This window comes from Accipiter gentilis, chromosome 16, assembly GCF_929443795.1.
Source record: "Accipiter gentilis chromosome 16, bAccGen1.1, whole genome shotgun sequence".
In the NCBI taxonomy this organism is placed as follows: Eukaryota; Metazoa; Chordata; class Aves; order Accipitriformes; family Accipitridae; genus Astur; species Astur gentilis.
Window position 1 is genome coordinate 738,931 of NC_064895.1, and position 19,557 is coordinate 758,487.

At 62.5% G+C, this 19,557-nt stretch overlaps 5 protein-coding genes across 12 annotated transcripts in view; 3 read left to right on the forward strand and 2 right to left on the reverse strand.

Annotated features, from left to right (window-relative positions):
* The first annotated feature begins 113 nt into the window (after positions 1 to 113).
* On the forward strand, positions 114 to 2,752 carry PYM1 (PYM homolog 1, exon junction complex associated factor). Its single transcript, XM_049818898.1, has 3 exons — positions 114 to 231; positions 1,104 to 1,197; positions 1,838 to 2,752. Exons 1-3 carry the CDS (start codon positions 201 to 203, stop codon positions 2,349 to 2,351), a joined length of 639 nt encoding a protein of 212 aa, XP_049674855.1. The 5' UTR covers positions 114 to 200; the 3' UTR covers positions 2,352 to 2,752.
* Positions 2,753 to 3,291: 539 nt separating this feature from the next.
* Positions 3,292 to 11,345, forward strand: DNAJC14 (DnaJ heat shock protein family (Hsp40) member C14). Its single transcript, XM_049819350.1, has 9 exons — positions 3,292 to 3,329; positions 5,302 to 5,874; positions 7,714 to 8,959; positions 9,042 to 9,148; positions 9,221 to 9,340; positions 9,448 to 9,608; positions 9,709 to 9,811; positions 9,944 to 10,148; positions 10,266 to 11,345. Exons 1-9 carry the CDS (start codon positions 3,292 to 3,294, stop codon positions 10,305 to 10,307), a joined length of 2,595 nt encoding a protein of 864 aa, XP_049675307.1. The 3' UTR covers positions 10,308 to 11,345.
* LOC126046457 (transmembrane protein 198-like) lies at positions 3,940 to 7,059 on the reverse strand. Its single transcript, XM_049818880.1, is given in 6 exon segments — positions 3,940 to 4,782; positions 4,851 to 4,905; positions 4,907 to 5,000; positions 5,296 to 5,871; positions 6,096 to 6,238; positions 6,958 to 7,059. Coding segments are annotated over 5 exon segments (975 nt in total). The 5' UTR covers positions 6,217 to 6,238; positions 6,958 to 7,059; the 3' UTR covers positions 3,940 to 4,653.
* On the reverse strand, positions 11,273 to 13,452 carry ORMDL2 (ORMDL sphingolipid biosynthesis regulator 2). The gene is made up of 4 exons (XM_049818906.1): positions 13,375 to 13,452; positions 12,612 to 12,786; positions 12,186 to 12,337; positions 11,273 to 11,940 (listed from the first exon to the last, which is right to left on the reverse strand). Exons 2-4 carry the CDS (start codon positions 12,783 to 12,785, stop codon positions 11,805 to 11,807), a joined length of 462 nt encoding a protein of 153 aa, XP_049674863.1. The 5' UTR covers position 12,786; positions 13,375 to 13,452; the 3' UTR covers positions 11,273 to 11,804.
* A 143-nt stretch (positions 13,453 to 13,595) lies between these two features.
* Positions 13,596 to 19,557, forward strand: part of SARNP (SAP domain containing ribonucleoprotein) — a 32,148-nt gene continuing 26,186 nt past the window's right edge. For 3 of the 8 annotated variants that reach the window (XM_049818900.1, XM_049818901.1, XM_049818902.1), the window contains exons 1-5: positions 13,597 to 13,715; positions 14,256 to 14,355; positions 14,645 to 14,691; positions 15,808 to 15,875; positions 17,307 to 17,358. In XM_049818900.1, the coding sequence (XP_049674857.1) occupies positions 13,680 to 13,715; positions 14,256 to 14,355; positions 14,645 to 14,691; positions 15,808 to 15,875; positions 17,307 to 17,358 (303 nt within the window). In that variant the 5' untranslated portion in view covers positions 13,597 to 13,679. Of the gene's footprint in view, positions 13,716 to 14,255; positions 14,356 to 14,644; positions 14,692 to 15,807; positions 15,876 to 17,306; positions 17,359 to 19,557 lie in introns of all 8 variants that reach the window. The other 5 variants (XR_007508332.1, XR_007508333.1, XM_049818899.1 and 2 more) reach the window with 2 other exon arrangements.

Below are 19,557 nucleotides of genomic sequence, written 5' to 3' on the forward strand. Positions count from 1 at the left end.
GGGAGAAACGGGGGAGGGGGGGGGACGGACACAGACACACGCTCCCGCGGTGCACGCCGGGAGTTCCCCCAGACGGGGCGCTGCCCCTTTAAAAACAAAATGGCCGCCCCGCTCCGCGTCGCCTCTTCGCCACCACGCCCGGCTGCCGCCGCCACTTCCGGGGTGGGGCCGGGAGGCCGGAAGTGTGTCGCGCTCGCAAGATGGCGACTCCCTATGTGACTGACGAGACCGGTGAGTGAGGCCCGGCCCGGCGCTGTGGGGCGGGAGGTTCCCGTGGGGTCGGGCCTGGCCCCCGTGGGGTTGTTGTTTTCCCCGGATACGTAGGGCGGGACCTAGCCCCGGTCCCTGTGGGGCTGGCTCTCTCCCCGGTCTCTGTGGGGCCTCTCCCCTGCCCCATCTCTGTGGGGCAGGTCCTGTTCCGTGCCCCTATGGCGGGGGGCGGGCGAAGTTTCCCCTCCCGCTGTGGGCCTGGGCCGCGGCCCCATCTCTATGGGGCTGGGAGCCGCCCCCCCCCACCCCCCAGTCTCCCTGGGGTCCTGTCTGTGTGTGTGTGTGTCCCCCACCTTGCTGGTCGCTATGGGGCAGGTCCCACCTCCCCAGTCTCTGTGGGGCTGGGCCCACCTCACCCCCCAGCCCCCCGCTGTTTGTGGTGACTGGCTGTCCCCATCCTAGTCTTGGCGCGGGGGAGACGACCCGTGGGGTGTCCTGGAATCACCGTGGGGTGTGTGGGGGGTCTTGGGGTCCATGTGGGGGGTGTCCTGGGGTCCCCATAGGGTGTGCTATGGGGTGTTTTAGGGTCCCTGTGGGGTGTCCTGGCATCCCCACGGGGTCCTGGGGCCCCTGTGGGGTGTGTGGAGTGTCTTGAGGCCCCAGTGGTGTGTCCTCTGGGGCATCCTGGCGTCCCTGGGGTCCGTGTGGGGTGTCCTGGGGTCCATGTGGGGTGTCCTGGGGCCCCCGTGGGGTCTTGAGGCCCCCATGGTATGTCCTCTGGGATCTCCTGGGGCCCCCGTGGGGTCCTGGAGTCCCTGTGGGGTGTCCTGGGGCCCCCAAGGGGTGCATGGGGTGCCCCGAGGCTGCCAGCCGACGGCGCCTTGGCCTCGCAGGGAAGTACATCGCCTCCACACAGCGCCCCGACGGCACCTGGCGGAAGCAGCGGCGGGTGAAGGAGGGATACGTGCCCCAGGAGGAGGTGCCGGTGTAAGTGGGGCAGGTGGCCAGGGGGAAGGGGGTGTCCCCTGGGGGGGCTCCCCCTCTGGGGCTGGGGTCTGCCGCGCCGCGAGAGGGGAGCGGAGCTGCTGGAGCGTCCTGTCCCGTTCCCCAGGCACCCCGGACCTCGGCCCTGCGACTCCTGGGGCTGCGCGTGCGGGGTCACATCTTGAGGTCTCAGTCTCTTTCCAGGTGCCCGAGCAATACCGACCCCCTCACCCTTATCCCATAAGCTGTAGCCTGCCGGTACGTATCGACTCCCGTCCCAGTCCTCCTCAGGGTGGCCGTGCGGGTCTGGGCCGTCCCGCGGACGCGAGGAGGACCCCGAGCGGCGGCATCTGCCGGGGCGCGGAGCTCGGCAGGGGTGACCCGTTCCAAGGGCGGCTGCTCGGCCGCCGCGTGGTGGAGGGCTTGGAGCCCACAGGTACCCCCTGGCCTGGGGGGAGAGCCGGACATGGGGGCTGCTCCGCGTCGGAGGTTTTGCTGGAGGTGCCGAACGTTCCTGGCGTTTGGCAGTGGGGTCTTTTAGCACCGTGCCGGGGACTTTTTGGTGCCGCACCGGGGTCCTCGACACCATCCCGGGGCGGGACGGCGGGGGAGAGGCGCCTTCACAGGCTCTCGTTCTGTGCAGGTACGAGAATAAATATGTGAAGTTTTTCAAAAGCAAACCCGAGCTGCCCCCGGGGCTGAGCCTGGAGGCCACCGCGCAGCCCGGCAAGCAGCCCGGCAAGGCGGAGAGCGGCGAGACGGGACTGTCCAAGGCGGCGAAAAGGAACTTGAAACGCAAAGAGAAGAGGAAGCAGCAGCAGGAGAAGGGGGAGCGGGAGACAGACGAACTGATCCAGGCGCTGGAGAAGGCCTCTCTGTCGGGGGGCGGCGGCGGGGACAAGGGCCCGCCGGGGGACAGTCGGGCGGCCGTGCCGCAGCCGGCCTGCGGCACCAGGGCCCCCGCCGAGGGGGAAGCCCCTGCCTCGGAGAAGAGCAAGAAAATCAAGAACCTGAAGAAGAAGCTGCGGCAGGTGGAGGAGCTGCAGCAGCGGCTCGACTCGGGAGAGATAAAGCAGCCGACGAAAGAGCAGCTGGAGAAGCTGGGGCGGAGGAAAGCCTTGGAGGAGGAACTGCGGGACCTGGAGCTGGACTTGTAAGGGGCGGGCGGGGGGGTTCGGGGGGCACGGGGACCCGGGGAGGGGGTGGGGGTGCGGGCAGCGTCCCCAGCGTGCAGGCTGCCGGGACGAAGCGCCTGGCCCTGGGGATTTGGTGTGGGTGGGTGCCGTCGGGGAGGTTTTTTTCAGAACAGTTGTTCCCAGCTATCCGTGTTAGAAACCCGGTGACTCTCGAACACCTCGCTCCTTTTTTTTTTTTTTTTTTTTTTTTTAAATATTATTTGGGGCGGGGTTGTGCTGCGTCCAGGGTGGGGCAGCAGCCTCACTCACCCCTACTCCCCCCCGCCTTCGATCTTCCCTGGCCCCTCGTGTTCTGTGTTACAGCCTCTCTCTTCCTTTATTTTTAAAAATCATGCAATAATAAAATTGCAGTAGTGACCCGGTGCCGGGAGCTCCGTTCTGGTTCTGCCTTTCCCCGGAGGGGGGGACGCACAACACGCGTCCCCTGCCTGCTGCTGGCTGGGGGACGGGAATGCTGTGGGGTAGGCAGGGGCCGGCTGGACCCTTCCTGGCAGTGATGGGAGCACGGTGGGGGGGGGGGTCTTGCCCACCCCCACTCCATCCAGCCCCAGCGGAGGAGCCACAATGGAGCTGTGGGGTGGGACAAACCCCACTTTATGTCCCAGGAGCTGGGGATGGCTGGACCTCCCCCCCACTTCCCTGGCTTCGGCTGCCCCCTCAGGCTGTGCCCCCCCATTTCCCAGGTGACTGGGATGCCGCAGAGGAGCCGAGCTGCCAGCTTCCTCCCCACTGCCCTGGGAGCTGCCTGGTGCGGGAGCACCCTCGGCAGCCAGCCAGGCCCCTCCGCTCCCCAGCTCCGTGCCACGGGGTCCCCTCAGTTTCGCCTGGGCCCACGGGTGGGGGGTCCCCACCGTCCCCCAGGAAGAGCACGCTGCAGTTTGGGCACCTGCAGGAGTGGCCGATGGGTGAGTTCAGCACGGCCAAAATCACCAGGGCCAGGTGATCGAGTGTTGGGGTGTCCTGAGCACCCCCCGGCCGAGGTGGGGGGTCTTCTGCTGGGTGCCTGGATGCTGCGGTGTGGAGGCTCCCCTCAACCTGAGGCTGCAGCAGCACATACTGAGGGTCTGAGGTGGGGCGTAGGGGGTCTGGAGGATGCTGGAGCATCTGGGGGGTCAGGGCTGGGGCCGTAAGGGCTCCTGGGGTTTGTGGGGGGCCACAGCTGTGGGCATAGGTGAGTCTGGGAGGGTCCTGGTGACCCACCGGCCAGGGCAGGGTGCTAGACGGAGGGGATGCCCCAGGGCATCGCAGTGACCACAAGACTGACCACGTCCTGGGGCTGGGCACCCTCTGACCCCCACCCTGATGGCTACCGGCTGCACCAACCCCTGCGCCCTCTGCGGCATCGGACGCGGGGAGGCTCGTCCCAGCGGGGGTCCCGATACTGACGCCTCCCCTCCCACCCGCGGGCCAGTGGCCCCCCCCCCCCGGCATCCCCCTCCCTGGCCTCCCCCAGCAGCAGGACCTACTTCTTCAAAGGTGGGGATTTGGGGGGGGGGGGGGGGCAGGGGGTCTCTACCGCCTCCCACATCCCCCCTCAGCTCCAGCCGCAGGTGACGAGGTCTGATGGTACCGGGGGGGGCTCACGCCAGCCCCCCCATGATGCTCTTTAATGCAGCAGCCCCGGTACAAGCCCAGCACAGGCAGGTGGGGGGGGCCCTTCCCCAGGGTGGGGGCCACCGTGGTCCTCGGGAGGGCTCAGGGCTGGGCTGGGGGGCCGGGGAGGCCCCATGGCAGGGTGAGACATCCCCCCCCCCCCCCCCCCCCCCCCCCCCGTGGGGTTAAGGCTTTTGGGATCCTCCCCAGTGGAGGCAGGGAGCTGGGCTGGGCCCACGGTGCGTGCACAGCATTTGGGTAGGTCCTACAAAAATAAAAGTGGGGCTTTATTTTTAAGGGGTCCCCTCCGGTGCCGGGGGCTGGGCAGGAGCTGGGGTGGGGGCTGCCCCCTAGGCTCTCCCCTCCGTGGGGCTGGCGAGGGGCTGCAGCGGGTATGGGGGCAGGTTACGGGGCAGGCTGCGGCGGGGCAGGTTATGGGGCAGGCAGCAGTGGCGGGGGGAAGGCACTGGGTTCGCCCCACCACCAGGGGACCCCCCTCCAGCCCGTGGGGGTCCCCAACATACACGTGCCCTGAAGCCCCGCCTCCCCTCGGCCACACCCTCCCGGGGGGGTGGGGCATATGGCATTTCATTTGCCTATTTAAAGGGGAAGGCACAGCGGGAGTGGGGGGCCCGGGAACCCCCAAGGCACGTCGGTGGGACGCGGGGGCTCAGGGGCGGCGGCGGGGCGGGGGTGCGGTGAGGGGCGCGGTGGAGCCGCAGTCGGCATCGGGGGCGGCGGCGGGGCCCGGCGCAGTCCCGCTCTCCAGCTGCCGATCCCGCAGGCTCCGGATGTAGCTCTGGGGGGACACGGGGGTCAGCGCGGCCCCACGGCCACCGGCACGGCCCCGCCGGGGCACGGACTCACCGGGGCCAGCACGTCACCCGCGTAGCGCTTGACGGGGGGGGGCTTGCGGCGGTAGGTGCCCTCGGGGGGGGGCCAGGCTCTGCCGGCGCTTGGCCTCCTTCTGCCGGATGCGCAGCAGCTGCAGCCGCTTCTGCCGCCGGCTGAGGATGACTGCGGGGAGCGGGGGGCTGAGCTCTGCCCCGCATCCCCATCCCCGGTGACGCCTCTGTCCCCATCGCCTTCGGCACCGCCATCGCCACGGCCGTCTCCATCCCTGCTCCCCTGGCCATCCCCATCGCCATCCCCTCCTCATCCTCACCCTCCTCATCCCACATTCCTCACGCTCACCCACACACCATCCCTGCTGCCCGCTCCCACCCCGGGTGCTCCCACCGCCCGGCACACCCCCTCACCCCGAGCTGGCCGGGAAAGGGGGGGGGGTACCCCTCCGTGCACCCCCACTCACCGTCAGTGTGGGAGACGCCGTCGGCCGTCAGCTTCCACTGGAGCAGGACGGCGAGGAGGCTGAGCACCGGCCAAGCGCCCAGCAGCACCCAGCTGTGCCAGCACAGCGGCCCCGCCGGCGCCAGCCGCAGCCGGTCGTAGACGTAGAGCACCAGCGCCAGCGCTTCCACGAAGTAGTCGGCGCAGACGACGACGACGGCGGCGCCGAAGACGGCGGTGGAGAGGACGGTCAGCGCCTTTGGCCACTGCAGCGCCAGGAGGGCGCAGAGCAACGCCAGCCCCAGCAGACTGCCCGCCGGCACCCAGGGGCTCGGTGGCGGCAGCACCGGAGCTGCCGCCACCAGCGCGGCCGTGGCCAGCAGCAGCCCCAGCAGCAGCCCGGTGGTGAAGAGCCCGACGCTGCGCAGCAGCATGGTGACCAGGCCGCAGAGCAGCCCGATGCCCAGGGCGATGCCCGCGCTGGCCTCCAGGCTCAGCTGCGTCTCCAGCACCCGCTCCTTGTAGCACAGGAGGAAGATGACGATGGAGCCGAAGAGCAGCCCCGAGAGGAACATGATGGCCTTGAAGCAGCGGTACCCTGGTGCGGGCACGGGGGCGTTCACCGGGGGCTGCCCCGGCAGTGCCCCACGGCTTTGCCCCATGGCTTTGGCCCCCGGCGTTCCCTGTGCCATCCCTTCTGGCCGTGCCCCCCACAACGCCCCTCTCCTTGTCCCCCACCGTGTGCCTGCCGTGCCCCCAAGGGAGCCCCTGCTCTGTCTCCCCCCCCCAAGCCGTGCCCCCCCAAACCGCGCCGGCGCTCACCGAAGCAGCCGCAGACGACGCCGAAGAGGGCACCGAGGGCGCAGAGGGCGGCAGGGACGGGCTCGTAGGGGGGCCGGGGCTCCAGGGCGCAGCGGGGCGCGGGGGGGGTGCCGGGCTCCATCGCCCGGGGGGGGCTGCGGGGGCTGGGAGGGGTGGGGGGGTGCTGAGCCCCCCCGCTGCGCCCCTCCCCTCCCCCGGCACCCAGCCCCTCCCCGGGCTCTGCGGGCGGTGGGTGAGCACCCTCCTCCCCGCACCCACATCTGGCAGTGGTGCTGGGGGGGGGGCACATCTGGGACGATTGGGCTGGGGGCACTGGGAACTGTAAGGAGGTGCCAGGGTGGGGAGGGCTGGGAGTGCTGGGGGCTGCTGGGTGGGGGAACTGGGAGCTACTGGGCGACAGCGGGCTGGGGGCTCTGGGAGCACTGGGAGGGGGGACTGGGACCTACTGGGGGACAGCGAGGTGGGGGCTCTGGGAGCACTTGGGAGGGGGCACTGGGAGCTACTGGGGGACAGCAAGATGGGGGCACTGGAAAGGGGGCACTGGGAGCTACTGGGGAGCAGCGATGTGGGAGCATTGGGAGCACTGGGAGGGGGGACCGGGAGCTACTGGGCGACAACGAGGTGGGGGCTCTGGGAGCTACCGGGAGACAGTGAGGTGGGGGCGCTGGATGAGGGGTCTGGGAGCTACTGGGGGACAGCGAGCTGGGGCACTGGGAGCTGCTGGGGGGCCGGGGCGGGGGGCGGCGCTGCCCGGGGCTGCCGCACTGGGAGCTGCTGGGGGGCCGGGGCGGGGGGCCGAGCTGGGTCGGGGTGGGGGGGAGACGCTCGGTCCCCACCGCCCCCGTCCCGTCCCGGGACTCACCCGCTCGCTGCCGGTCCCGGGGGTCGCGGAGGGGCCCGGCCCGGCCACGGAGCCGAGACTCCGCCGGGAGCGGGGCCGGGGGCGGTGCGGGGCGGGACCGGGGCCGGGGCCGGGGCCGGGGGTGGGGGGGGCGGCGGGGCCGGATCGCTGCTGCGGGGCCGGGAGGGGACCCACGCGGGGCCGGGACCCCCGTGGGTGACGCCGGCGCCCCCAGTGGGCCCCTCCGCCGGGACAGAGGCGCTTTGTGCGCGGGGCCACGTGACGGGGTCAGCGCAGGACGCCCGGTTCGCCCCCCCCCCCCCCCCGGGGCGGCCAAAGGGTTAACGGGGAGGGAGTGGGGAGGGGGGGGGGGCTCTGCCCCTTTAAGGGGCGGGGCGCGGGAATGACGTTCCCGCGCTAGGCCGCGCCTACCCGGAAGTGGGAGGTGGTGGCGGCGGGCGGGCGGGCGGAAGGCGGAAGTGAGGCGAGCGAGGGAACCCCGGGGGGGGGCGGGAGGCGGCGGCGACCCCCCCCCCCCCGCCGGCACCGGCACCGTGAGTCTCCGCCTCCCCGGGGTCCCCGACAGCCCCGGGGCCGGGGCCGGAGGGGGGCAGCGGCCGAGCTGCGCTTCAAAGAGTCCCCGGGGCGGTGGGGGGGGGGTCCCGTGGGCAGCTGGGGGTCGGCGGGGGGCGGTCCGGAGAGATCCCCGGGGTTTGGGGTTTTGCGGGGGGAGAACGGGGGTCTCCGGGGCCGCGCTGACCCCGATCTCGTTCGCAGGGCCCGGCGGTATGGCCGTCACCTAGGCCCGGCGGGGACCAGCGGGGCCGCCGGTATGGAGCAGCCCCGGTACCGGGGAGACCCCCCCGGGGATGGCGAAGGGGGCGGCCGCTCGGCGGAGGACAGCGCTGCCTGGAACGGGAGCTGCGGCCGGCCACCGGTCACCGTCCTGGAGGACAACGACGACGACCACGACCTGCCCTTCCCGAGCACCGAGGGTCCCCGGTGCTCCTGCCGCTGCCGGGGGGAACCGGCCGCCCCCCCCAACCCCACGACCGAACGGCGGGATGGATCCTGCAGCCTCACCTGCCGTAACCGGGCTGCTGCTGGCCCGGTGCTGCCGCCAGCCCGCGGGCAGGAGGATGGTGAGGAGGACGAAGCCGGTGAGGACGGTGCGGGGAAGGGGAGCCGGAGGATGCGGAGGCGTCAGAGGCATCGCTCGACCCCCAAGGAGAAGGAGGACGGCAGACGGCGCGAGGGCGGTGCGGGCAAGCGGCACCGACCAGCACGGAAGAGGAGCCGCGGGGACGGGACCGAGGCGCCGGCAGAGGAACCGGCCGGCTACTGGGGTCCGCTGGCGGCGGCACTGGCCCAGGCGCGCAGGCTGGGCGCGGAGGCTGGCGGATGGCTGCTCTGCTCCTGTTGCCGCCTCAGCGGCCATGACCTGGGCTCGGCGCAGGCCGGCATACAGAACTGGGGCCGGCGGGTGGGCCAGCGGGCCCGGAGTGGCTCCCTGAGAGTGGCCCGGTGGCTACGGGCCAGCACGGGGTTCTTCCTCCGCCTGCTCTGGATGCTCTGCGCGCTCCTCATCCTCCTCCTCGTGCTGCTCTTGGGCAGCCTGCGGCTCTGCTGGCGCGTGGGCACCGGCGCGCTGGTCGCCGGCGCGGATCGGTTGGGCAGGAGCCAGCGGGTGGCCCGGTTCCTCGCGCTTTTGGACGCAGCCGTGTTCCGTAGGACGTGGGGGCTCCTCGGGGAGAGCCGGACGTGCCGGCACCTCTGGGACTGGCTGCAGAGACGGCGAGCTCCCCCCTGGGCGCCCGGGGGGGGTCAGACAGGGGGGCCGGGGGACGCGGCGTCCGTTGGCGATGGGGGGGCTTCTGCCACCGGCTGCGCGGAGGAGGTGAGCCGCTTGCTGGCCATGGCGGAGGTGCCCGAGGAGGAGCTGAACCCCTTCCAGGTGCTGGGTGTGGAGGCAACGGCGTCGGACGCCGAGCTGAAGAAAGCCTATCGCCGGCTGGCGGTGCTGGTACGTGGGCGGGCAGGGGGTGTCCGTCCCCCCCCCGCTACCCCGAGACATGGCACTGGCTGAGCTTTTCCGCTTTTTCCAGGTCCACCCGGACAAGAACGAGCACCCGAGGGCGGAGGCGGCGTTCAAGGTGCTGCGGGCAGCCTGGGACATGGTCAGCAGTCCGGAGAGGAGGAAGGAGTACGAGATGTGAGTGGGCAATGTTGGGGAACAGGGAGGGTTTGGGGGTGCCGGGGCTGACCCCCTTTCTCCCCCCCCCAGCAAGCGGATGGCGGAGAGCGAGCTGACGAGGTCCATGAGCGAGTTCCTGAGCCGGCTGCAGGATGACCTGAAGGAAGCCATGAACACCATGATGTGCAGCAAGTGCCAGGGGAAGCACAAGTAGGTCTCGAAGCCCCGGTGGCATGGTGCTGGCATGCCTGCAGGGTCCCAAAGTTGGGCGGGGGGGGGGGGGGCAGAGGGGTCGGAAATGCCCGCTCTCTCCGCAGGAGGTTTGAGATGGACCGAGACCCCCTCAGTGCCCGCTACTGCGCTGAGTGTGGCGGGCTGCACCCTGCCGAGGAGGGTGACTTCTGGGCCGAATCCAGCCTGCTGGGGCTGAAGATCACCTACTTCGCCATGATGGATGGGAAAATCTACGACATCACGGGTGAGTGCTGCTTCCCGGAACCCCCGGACGGTGGGTGTGCCGCCGGCTCGTTGCACCTTCACCGGGGCGGTGTGACCGACGGCCGCATGTCTTTTGGCAGAGTGGGCCGGCTGCCAGCGTGTGGGGATCAACCCGGACACCCACCGCGTCCCCTACCACATCTCCTTTGGCTCGAGGAGCTCCGGGCCGGGCGGGCGGCAGAGGTGATGGGAAAGGGGCCTGACCCCCATCCTGGGGAATGGGGGGGGACATGGGATGACGGCGGGGGGGGGGGGGGGCTCCAAGCTCAGACGAGCCCCCTCCCCCTCCCGAAACACCCACTTTACCCCCTGCAGGAGTGCCTCCAAGGGCAGCCCCACATCAGCTGCTGACCTGCAGGAATTCTTCACCCGCGTCTTTCAGGGGAGCTCAGGACCGATGCCTGGGGGGCCCTTCCCGCCACCCCCCAACCCCCCGGGGGCTGCAGCCCCCCCCGGGGTTCCCCCCAGGGCTGAGGGCGCCGTCCCCAAGGGCGACGCGAAGCACAAGAGGCGGAAGAAGGTGCGTCGGCCGTTGCAGCGCTGAGCGGCGCCAGGCAGACAGCACTGTGCTGGGCACGAAAAGGGCTCTTTCCAATAAAAAAAAAATCTATTTTTTTTTTTTTAAAAAAAAAAAAAGTTCTCTCTATATTTAAAAGTAACCAGGGAGTTTGTGGGCTGACATGGCCAACGCGTGCTGGAGGAGCTGCGCGTTGGAGCCAGCTGTACCAAAGAGCCTGGCGGGGCATGGGGCAGGAAGGCTGGGGCCGGGACGGACAGACAAACGGACAGACTGGCCGCTGGATCTCTTCAGGGTTATTGTAAACGTTCAGGTGACGCTCCAGAGGGAAGGGAGCTGCGGTCGGGTCCCTTCCTCTCCGTGCTGGTGCTGGGGTCGGGGAGCTGCCGCGCAGGAGAGCCCCTCCCCCGGCTCGTTCAGCTGCAGGGGGCCATTGGAGGGGCCCCCCTGAGCCCCCTGCCCCAGCTGCGCCTCGCCTCGAGCCTCTGCCAGCACACTTTGCATATTTTTTTTTTAAGCAGCTCGTTACTTTTTGCTCGTACAGATCTATTTATTACTGCGTGCATCCTCTTTCTATTAATACATCCATGTATGTTAGCTGTGCTCCTCCTCCTCCTCCTTGTGGGCACTGCCCAGCTGGGACCCCAGTGTCACGGTCTGGCCCCCCCCCCCCCCCCCCGTGCCGGTTTTGCTTTTTCTGCCTCAACTTTGCTTGAGGGACCCCCGTCCCCCTCCCTCAGCGCCGGGGACGAAGAGCAGCTTATTATTTTTTTTACAAAAAGCAAAGTCCAGAGGCCGGAGCTGGTTCCGCACTGCCACCAATATCCTGAGTTGTATCGCGAACAGTTTTTGCTAAGAGATGCGTGAGTGTCCGGCACCTCACCAAGCGTTTGGCATTTCCCAGCTCTCCAAACCGTGTGCTGGGCAGTGGCACGGCAGCTGCACCGGTCCTTAGCAGGGAGTAATAGCCCTTGGGGGCTGCGTGAGGCTCCTGGCCTGCCACTGACTAGAGCCGGGTGCTTGGGGGGAGCTGGCCACCCCCCCCCCCCGCTGAGCTGAAACACCCTGAGAAACGCTGCTGTAGGCCATGATTGCTTTTCGCTAACCTTTTTGTACTCCCAGACCAGAGCAGCTGGGTTTTAAATGGTAGTGTACCTTTTTCTTATCACTTTTGTTAAATTAAAAGTACGGTTTGAAGAAGTCTGGCTGGTCTGTGCGGGGAGAGGTGGGAGGGAGGTGTGAGCCGGGGCTGGTCCCACTGCGAGGAGGCCGCTCCTGTCGTTGAATTTCTTTATTATGGTGGAAATCTATAAAAGATGAGGATGAGGGAGGTGTAGCTGGGCGACTCTTCCCGCTAGTCAGCAGTTCTCCCCTCGTTAAGTGCTTTCTGCAGGGTTACATGGAGGTTAGCTTGAAGGAAACATGCATGTGACAACTGCTCGCTCCGTACCGCTCAGCTGCACTTCTTGCTTCACCGAAGAGATAAATGTCCCAGCGAGGAGCTTCTCTGAGATGGAGGAACATGGCTAAAACCCTGGCTAAAAGCTAGAGCGGTCCCTGCCCTGCACCCAGCCCTCCTCATGCCTCACCCCTGCTCTCCAGCTGGTGCCTCATGCCGCTTCAGCATCCCCTCTCTGTCCCCCGGCTCTGCTGGAAGCCTCAGTACTTGTTGATGCCAAAGACCCGCACGCCGTGGAACTGGGGCAGCTTGGGCAGAAGGACGCTGAGCAGGGAGGCCGTGTTGACGACAAAGTGCACAGGGTCGTATTTGGTGTAGAAGCTGGTGAGGAGGTACCTGGGGGAGAGAGGGAGACCCTGGGTGAGCTCTATGTTGCTCCCACCCTCCCCACTGCCAGCACTGGGGGGATTTCGGGTGCCTTGCTGGGGTTCTCTGCGCAAAACAGCGCCTTGCTGTTTAGGAGCCTCAGGACCCGTTTGCGCCAGGGTGGCTGTGCGACAGAAGCCTGATGGTCCCACCGCGTGCCTTAAACACCTTCCTGAGCTCTCCCGCGCCATCCTGCCTGGTTCAGTGATACTCACAGCACTACTGGGGAGATGCTGAGGAACTTGCGTGACGAGGTGCACTGCGTCCCGTAATCTATCTGCTCCCAGTGTGTGAGGAGGCGATCCTTGCCCTGGTCCGGGGTCTCGAAGGGGGTCCCCTTCACTGTGTGCAGAAGCAAGTACATGACCTGTGGGTTTCAAGGGGGGAGATGTAAAGCTAGCCAGAGACAGTCTGCTGCTGGGACAGAAATGCACTTTGTGCCCTCTCACAGCAGTTGCCCAAGCTAACAGCCTTTCATCAGCTGCATCCCCCCCTGCAATGCCAACCTGCCAGCCTTTCCCGCAGTGCCCAGCAGGAACCAGGGGCTTCCTTATAGCCGGGGGACATGGAACCATACCTGGCGAACACCAGCCTACATACTTTCCAGCCCTGGGAGAAGAGCGGGCCAAGTTTTGACTAACCAGGTTGTGTATGACGTTGGTGAGCGTCCAGACCACAGGAACGCTGAAGAACGGGATGCTGAGGAGAACGATGTGGAGGACTCCCACAGAGATCACGTACGCCAGCCAGATCCCCCGGCTGTTCATCACCCGCGTGTTGGGGTTCACCTCGCTGTGTGCCACGCCAACGTTCATCCTGGAGCAGACAAATGGAGGCTTCCAGAGGTCTCCTCAGAGAGGTTTTCCCAAATCTCTGCAATTCCCAACCCAGTCAGGGCTCTTGGTGTAGCCCCGCATCCACGGTCTTCCTGCAGCACCTCTCACGCCGGCCTTCCCATGTGCTTAACCCCAACACACCGCTGATGCCAGCTCCCTAATTAGCGACTCCGCACCTCAGCCTTAAGGCCAGGAACACAAGGGCAAGGAGAAAAGGAAGGAGATCACCCCCAGCCACCAGAAACGCTGAAAACTGAGGAAGAACCACCCCGTAACGGGGCTCCCCTCTCCCCCACGCTCACCCCGTGCTGCTTCCCCACCGGAAAAGTAGGCAAAATGCCTGCTCTCCTCTCCGAGAGCCTGAATCCTCGGCCCTAAGGCACGCGTGGGGCCGGAAAACGACCGCAGATCCCTCCCCAGGGCCTGGTACGCCTGCTCCCGCCTCAGTGCCCGGTCCTGCCGCCATGGCCTCGCAGCACCCCGGCCCCTCACAGCACCCCCGTTCTACCATAGCCCCCCAGCCCAGCTCCCCGGCCCCTCACAGACCCTCCCGCTCCCACTGACGCACCCAGCGGCTCCCCGGCCGTTGCCAGGTCCCTGCCCGCCCCTGGGGCTCGTCTCCAGGAAGTCCGCACGCCCGGTGGGGTCACTCCCCCCCCTCTCATTGGCCGCTCGTCCCGTCGCTCAGCGTCTCCCCGCCCCTCGAGCGCCGACAGGCCAATAGTAGAAGGGGAGTGGCGGGGGAGGCCCGGCCAGTCGTGAGAAGCGGTGTTGGGAAGTGGTTTGAAATCGCCGGTTGAGGAAGGGCGGCGCCGATTGGGTGATGGGCGGTCAACGGGGGCGGGGACGGCAACGGGCTGAGGGGGCGACAAGATGGCGGCGGAGACTGTGGAGCTCCATAAGCTGAAGGTACCGGCCGAGCGGCCTACGGAGCTCGGGGAGGGGCGGGAGTCGCGGCCTGTCCTGGCCCGGGTAGCTGTGGGCCCCGGGCTCCCGCCGGCCTGTGCCCCCACCTCGGTGTCCCGGGAGGGTCCCCCACCTCCGGCGGTCACCCCTCCTGCCCGGGTCCTTCTCAGTCTCTCCTGGCAGCCGCTCTCTCGCCGCTGCCCGCCCAGGGGAGGCGGTGGCGGTGGCTGTGGGGGGGTCCCTGGGGATGCCTCTGCCCTCCGGGGCACCGCCGCCGTTCTCCGGTTGCCCGGCCTGGCCCCTGACAGGCGGCAGGGAGCGATCCTTCTCCGGGGCTGAGGAGGGAACCAGCCTGTTTGGGGGAAAATCCTGGGAGTCTAGGGGCGCGGCTGGTGTTTGACGTGAGGAGGCGGTGGCCTTCGAGGCTCCTAAAAAAACCCTGAATCGCTTTAGCTTATTTATATGCTTTTTCTAATTATAATTTTTTTTATGTTCTTGGTGTGCTTCTGGACGCACTAACTGGAAGTTTCTTGTGTTCTGTAGTTGGCTGAACTGAAGCAGGAGTGTCTGGCTCGCGGCCTGGAAGCAAAAGGCAACAAGCAGGATCTGATCAACAGGCTCCAGGCTTACCTGGAGGAGCACGGTGGGTGCCTCGTTGAGTGGGGCGGCTTGTTAGCGGGCTTCTTCCCAAAGCCCTTATGAGCTGGGGGTTACTCTGGGGTTATCGGTGGTGAGAGATCTCCTGGGGTTCGAGCTTTGTTCGCGTGGAACTCCAGGGTGAAGGAGAAGAGCCCTGGTCTGAGTGCTTTGCTGTAACTGCCTTTGCTTCCCACTTTCCTGAGTAAAATCCTCATAGTAGGCTTTATCTGAGAAGCCAGAGATATTACTAAAGTAACTTGCTACTGCAATTTCTCTGTTGTTTTGTCCTCCAGCTGAAGAAGAAGCAAATGAAGAAGATGTCCTGGGAGAAGAAATAGAGGTAAGTCTTCTGCTGGGCAGACTGTCCTGCTGACAGCCTGTGTAGGGGCTTCTGGTTTGTCTGGGAGCATGCGACTTCCCACAGGCTGCGTTCTGGCTCTGTCCCTGAGGAATGCAGCAATACCTGAGGCCGTGTCTATTTTAAAGCACCATTGTCATTCCTCGTTGGGTCTAAGCCCGCTATTTTTTACGCCAAAGGCTCTGTGTTGCTCTATTAGCAGGCAGAGCGTGTGGTGGGGGGTTCTGGCAGAGTGTGTAATCTTGGTGTGTGGCTGCCAGTTCAGAGCGGGGTCATTCTGTCCATGTTCAGCAGGATTCTCACCTCATTGCCTTGTGGTTTTTGTCATGAACTGAACAGCAAATGCGATTGGAGCATGGTGTGCTTTTAAAGAAAGTACACGTAAGAGAAAGTTGCCCAGCTGGTGCCCTGGCCGTGCTGGGCCCGGGCTGGGCTGGGCAGCCTGTGGGAGCAGGCCTTAAAGAAGGAGAATTTGTTCCGAGGGAGGTGAGGAGATCTGACCTGGGAAAGCGCTTTCTGCTTAAAACACCAGCAATTCTTCCAACTGTCAGGCTCTTTGCTGCTTGGCAAGCCCATGCGCTGCAAGGGCAGGTGGAGGATATGGAAGATTTCTCCCCAGTTTCACAAAAAGTATTTGGTGAGAAGTGAGATGGGTCTTACCAGATTGATGCTGGGCATTGAGCGTGAACGCTGTGTAGCTTCGATGTTGTTTGCTGGCTCCACTTGCGGGCTGGAGACTGTCTCGCTCGAGTTATTTCTGAAGCCTTGTGAAGCCCAGACCTTCTGGTAAGAGTTTAGACTTTGGGAAAACAAAACAAGAGTCTGTGTTCATAACAGCAACAGCTAGTGTTCAAACCCTGCCAGACTGAGGCTGTGAGTGCGTAATATTACTTCTTGCTGCAAACCTTGCCTTAGTGGGCAGAGTTAAACAAATTGTACAGAAATCTTTGGATATGTGCAGGCTGAATTATAGGTGTGTGCCTCTTAAACCAGTGAGAACCCAAAAGACTTGACAGTGTCCCTGCTGTGGTGTTTCTCTCTTGCTCAGCTGGCCGGAGTATTTATTATCTGACCTCCTCTCAACTCCTTGACTTGCAGGAAGAAGAGCCGAAGCCGGTAGAGCCACCCGTCAAAGTAGAAGAGCCTCCTGTAAAATCGCCTGATGTGTAACTATCCTTTCTGAGTAGAATGAAGCAAACCCATGGGGTGCGAGGGCCGGCAGCACAGCCCCATTTTGGAGTTTGGGACGAAAGGGGGTTGCGGCTCATGCGCGCTAGAGCAGGATTGTGGCCCTTGCCTGAGCCCTGTGTGATAACGTGGTGGTCTGTCCGTCTGTCTGTCTGTGGGGCTGCTTTCCCCTCCGTGGCTCACAGGATGAAGCGAGCCCGAAGTGAGCCCCGGGCTTGCGGCTGGTGGGCCCGAGGTGGCTGTGTGGGCAGGAGGGGGCGTCCTGTGCCTGCCAAGCCGTGCCGGCAAGCGCCAGGTCCCAGGTCCCAGGCAGAATTGCTTCCTGTGAAAGTGCCATTAAACCATTACTACCTTTCAGGGCATAAAATGAGAAACCTGTCCGGGAATCTGGAACAAAAGCAGTGCATTTTTCTAAATGGGAGACCTTAATGAGGCTGGCTGTGACCCACTGTTTTATGGGAGTTGTTTGGAGGAGGAGGATGCTATTTCATTTAGCCTGGGAACTTCCGAACTTTGTCTCTTCCTCTTTTGTTTTCCCCCTCGAGCCTGAGCTCTGTTTTCGGAGCATAAACTTTGGAGCACGCCCACTCCATTATATTTTCATTCAGTCTTTTTACTGGTCCCGCTGTTGTCAGCTGCACATTGTTCAGGAAGTGTGTGTTTGAAATGGAGCCTGGGCTCGGGGTGCTGGGGCTGACCTGGGGAAAGTTGCCTGCGGCTGTCCCATGAACTAGAACAGAACAATCCTTTGTATTTGTGGGCCATAAAGGAATAAAGCTCTTTGGGGCTTGCAGTCGAGGCTTTGGGCTTCTAACAAGAGCTGAATGTTACTGTTAAGAGCCTTAAGATGGGCAGGGGGTTATTCTTGGGTGTGTAGGTCTGCAGCCTCTTGCTGTAATATCCCCCCAGCATTTTGAGATGCATCTGCAGTGCCCTACTAAAATCACAGGACATTTCTCTTGCCTTAAATGGAGTTATTCCTCCAAGCCTGTGTAGAGAATGGGTGAGAGTGTGGCTGGTTCTTGTGTCTTTTCCAGCTTGCTTGCCATTGTTGCCAAAGGAATTCGGGAGTGCTCAAGGCACTAGTTAGGCTCACAGGAGAACCCGTGGCTGCGTCTTCACTGGGCCGTGTGTTTCCTGCCCCTAATACACCCTAGACTTTGGTTAAAAGTTTCCCAGGCTTCATACTTCACTTAGCATCGATATCTGGCTCTAAACTTGCCCTCATAAGGGGGATGCTGGCTTTTGGCTGTTCTTGTGTTAAAAACAGGCCCTCACTTAAGATGGTGGTGGTGTTGCCAGAGTCTAGTGGCTGGGAGGAGAACCCTGATACCTCTGCTACTGGGGCATGCTTGTGAAACTAATGAGAGCTGTTCTGACTGATTTCTCTCTTTCCCACACACCTCTAGGATTACGGAAAAGAAAGTAGTGAAAATAACATCAGAAATATCGCAGATGGAGGTAAGGTTCCTTCTGCTACTTCATCCTCCGAGGTGTCGGTTTCCCTATTCACTTCATTCAGAGTCTCTTTTGTGTGTTGCTGAGGCAGTGTCAGTGTTTCCATTGTAAACCTGCTTTATTTTTCCTTGATTTTATATTAATGACTGGTCGCTGGCAGTGGAGGAGTGACCTGACAGGGAGGTGACCCCATGGCACATTTCATTTTGATGCTAGATCTTAAGGAATGTTTCTCTCAATTGTCTGTTAACACCTCTTTCCTCGCTGCTCACTGCCGTTGCTTTCTGCCACCAACCACCATTGACCCTACCTCAATATTTCCAATTTAGCAGCGACAAGCTGAGTCATTCCTGGGGTGTCGTTCCATCACAGACAAAGATGGACTTTGCCCCGTAGCATCCTCTGCTCTGGATCATAAAGACTGATAGACTTGAACCGCCTCTGTTATGATTCTGGTATATAAATTGTTTCCTGCTATTGCAAATGCGAAAAGTTCCGCTGCGGAGTTCACCAGGCCGTGGCACATCCCTGTCCCTCGTGACTTGCTGCGAGCCCGATTGCTTCAGACACGTAAAACTACGAGCTTTGTTGAGGGTATGCTTCAGGGAGTAATCAGTTGGGGAGGAACTGATATGAGCTAACAGATCATCTCATCTTTATCTTCTTTAACTTTGCCGCTTGCATTTGCTGGGCTTATTTAAAACAAACACACTTAGAAGCTGCCAATTCCTCTGGGAAAACTTTGCGAAACTTTTGAGTTTCAGGAATCTGATTGTGGTTCTCTAATCCCCCCTCTTATTTTTTTGCTCGTGTTCCATAAGAAAGAAATCACTATGAAAACATGATTCTTGTCTCCCTGCTGTTCACCACTACTTTAGAGTTTTAATCTTCTGTTTGGGACACGATCATTTCCACAGCAACCAGGGTGATGTCGCAAGCAGAGGATTATGACCTCAGTGAGGGAGTTATGAGGAGAAACATAGTACCTGATGTGAGCTGGAACTCTTGCTGAAGGAGCAATGTCCCCCATGATGTGGGGCTGCCCTTGGGTGTAGCTGGTTAAAGAGCTCATTAAGCGAACTTGCTGAAGTTATACTCTTGCCCTTTGTTTTTTTCCAAATTGTGACAAACCTGTTCCCAGGAAATCCACTTCTTTTTTTTTTCTTTTTTTTTTTTTGACTGAGAGTGAATCAGGTCTCAGCAAAATTATGTTGTAGATGGTTTTTGAAGATAGAAAGGAATTATTTTCCCATACAATGCATAATTGAACACTGGAGGCTGTTACAGATGCTAGAAATGCAGATGAGTTCAAAAAGCAAGGAGACAAATTCCTAGGAAGGGCAGCAACCATCAGGGATAAATGAATGCAAATGTGAGCAGAGCCTGAAATTCAGTCAGTCGTTTGCTGTGGATTACTTGAGTCTGGGAGGGTGTAAAGGAGGCAGACTACCTGTCTGACTGTAATAGTCACCTTTGGGGGAATACTGGGGTAGTGGAACCTTTGCTCTGATCTGGCATGGTTTGGCTGTAGTCGAGAGTCCTTTCAGAAGCTGCCTCTTCAGGTATTTCTTTTGATATTCTTCAGAGTGTCAGAAAGAATAAGGAAATACACTTTGACCCGAGTGGTACATTTTTTTTCTGTCTTTATTGTTTCTACTCAGTTGAGTAAAAGTTCCTCAGTACTGACACCATTAGGAGTGGTGTTCCTAATCCATCTTTTCTAAACATCTATGTTTTGATGCACATCTTTATTACGCTCCTCACTGTGCTTTTGGCTAAAGTAAATGTTTCCATTAAAATAATATCTGTTTCTCTAACCTTTAAAACACCAAACACATTTTTGGGCCCTTGTGTAATAATAAAATGTTAAATATTTCCCTTAAGCTTTTAAGGGGATTTAACACTCATAGGTGCAAACCCTTGCGCTTCTGATGTTTCCAAGCTTTTCCATGCCCAGGGCAGTGTGCTCCAAGCCAGGCGAGCCTTGCCTGCAGCAAGGGCAGCAGGCCGAGTCCTTTCTACGTAGCTGAACTTCGTGTTGAATTGCACTGCTAATGGCAAACTCTGTTTGCAAGGCTGAGCCAACTTCATGAATAGTGTCGGCCTCTTGTGAAAAGGCTTGTGCCAGATAAATAAGTTCCCTGAAAACAAACACCCCCCCCATCCCCTTTTCTAGCATATTTCTTTGGCCTTTTGCTTAGG

What these genes read in the sequence shown, in the direction of transcription:
- PYM1 (XM_049818898.1), top strand. Translation starts at nt 201, where the DNA reads ATGGCGACTCCCTATGTGACTGACGAGACCG. An exon ending in CTATGTGACTGACGAGACCG is followed by an intron (nt 232 to 1,103) that starts GTGAGTGAGGCC and finishes TTGGCCTCGCAG; the next exon opens with GGAAGTACATCGCCTCCACA. An exon ending in CCCCAGGAGGAGGTGCCGGT is followed by an intron (nt 1,198 to 1,837) that starts GTAAGTGGGGCA and finishes CGTTCTGTGCAG; the next exon opens with GTACGAGAATAAATATGTGA.
- DNAJC14 (XM_049819350.1), top strand. Translation starts at nt 3,292, where the DNA reads ATGGGTGAGTTCAGCACGGCCAAAATCACCAGGGCCAG. An exon ending in AGGAGGAAGGAGTACGAGAT is followed by an intron (nt 9,149 to 9,220) that starts GTGAGTGGGCAA and finishes TCCCCCCCCCAG; the next exon opens with CAAGCGGATGGCGGAGAGCG. An exon ending in GGGCCGGGCGGGCGGCAGAG is followed by an intron (nt 9,812 to 9,943) that starts GTGATGGGAAAG and finishes TACCCCCTGCAG; the next exon opens with GAGTGCCTCCAAGGGCAGCC.
- ORMDL2 (XM_049818906.1), bottom strand. Translation starts at nt 12,785, where the DNA reads ATGAACGTTGGCGTGGCACACAGCGAGGTGAACCCCAACACGCGGGTG. An exon ending in CCAACGTCATACACAACCTG is followed by an intron (nt 12,338 to 12,611) that starts GTTAGTCAAAAC and finishes TGAAACCCACAG; the next exon opens with GTCATGTACTTGCTTCTGCA. An exon ending in AGCATCTCCCCAGTAGTGCT is followed by an intron (nt 11,941 to 12,185) that starts GTGAGTATCACT and finishes TCTCTCCCCCAG; the next exon opens with GTACCTCCTCACCAGCTTCT.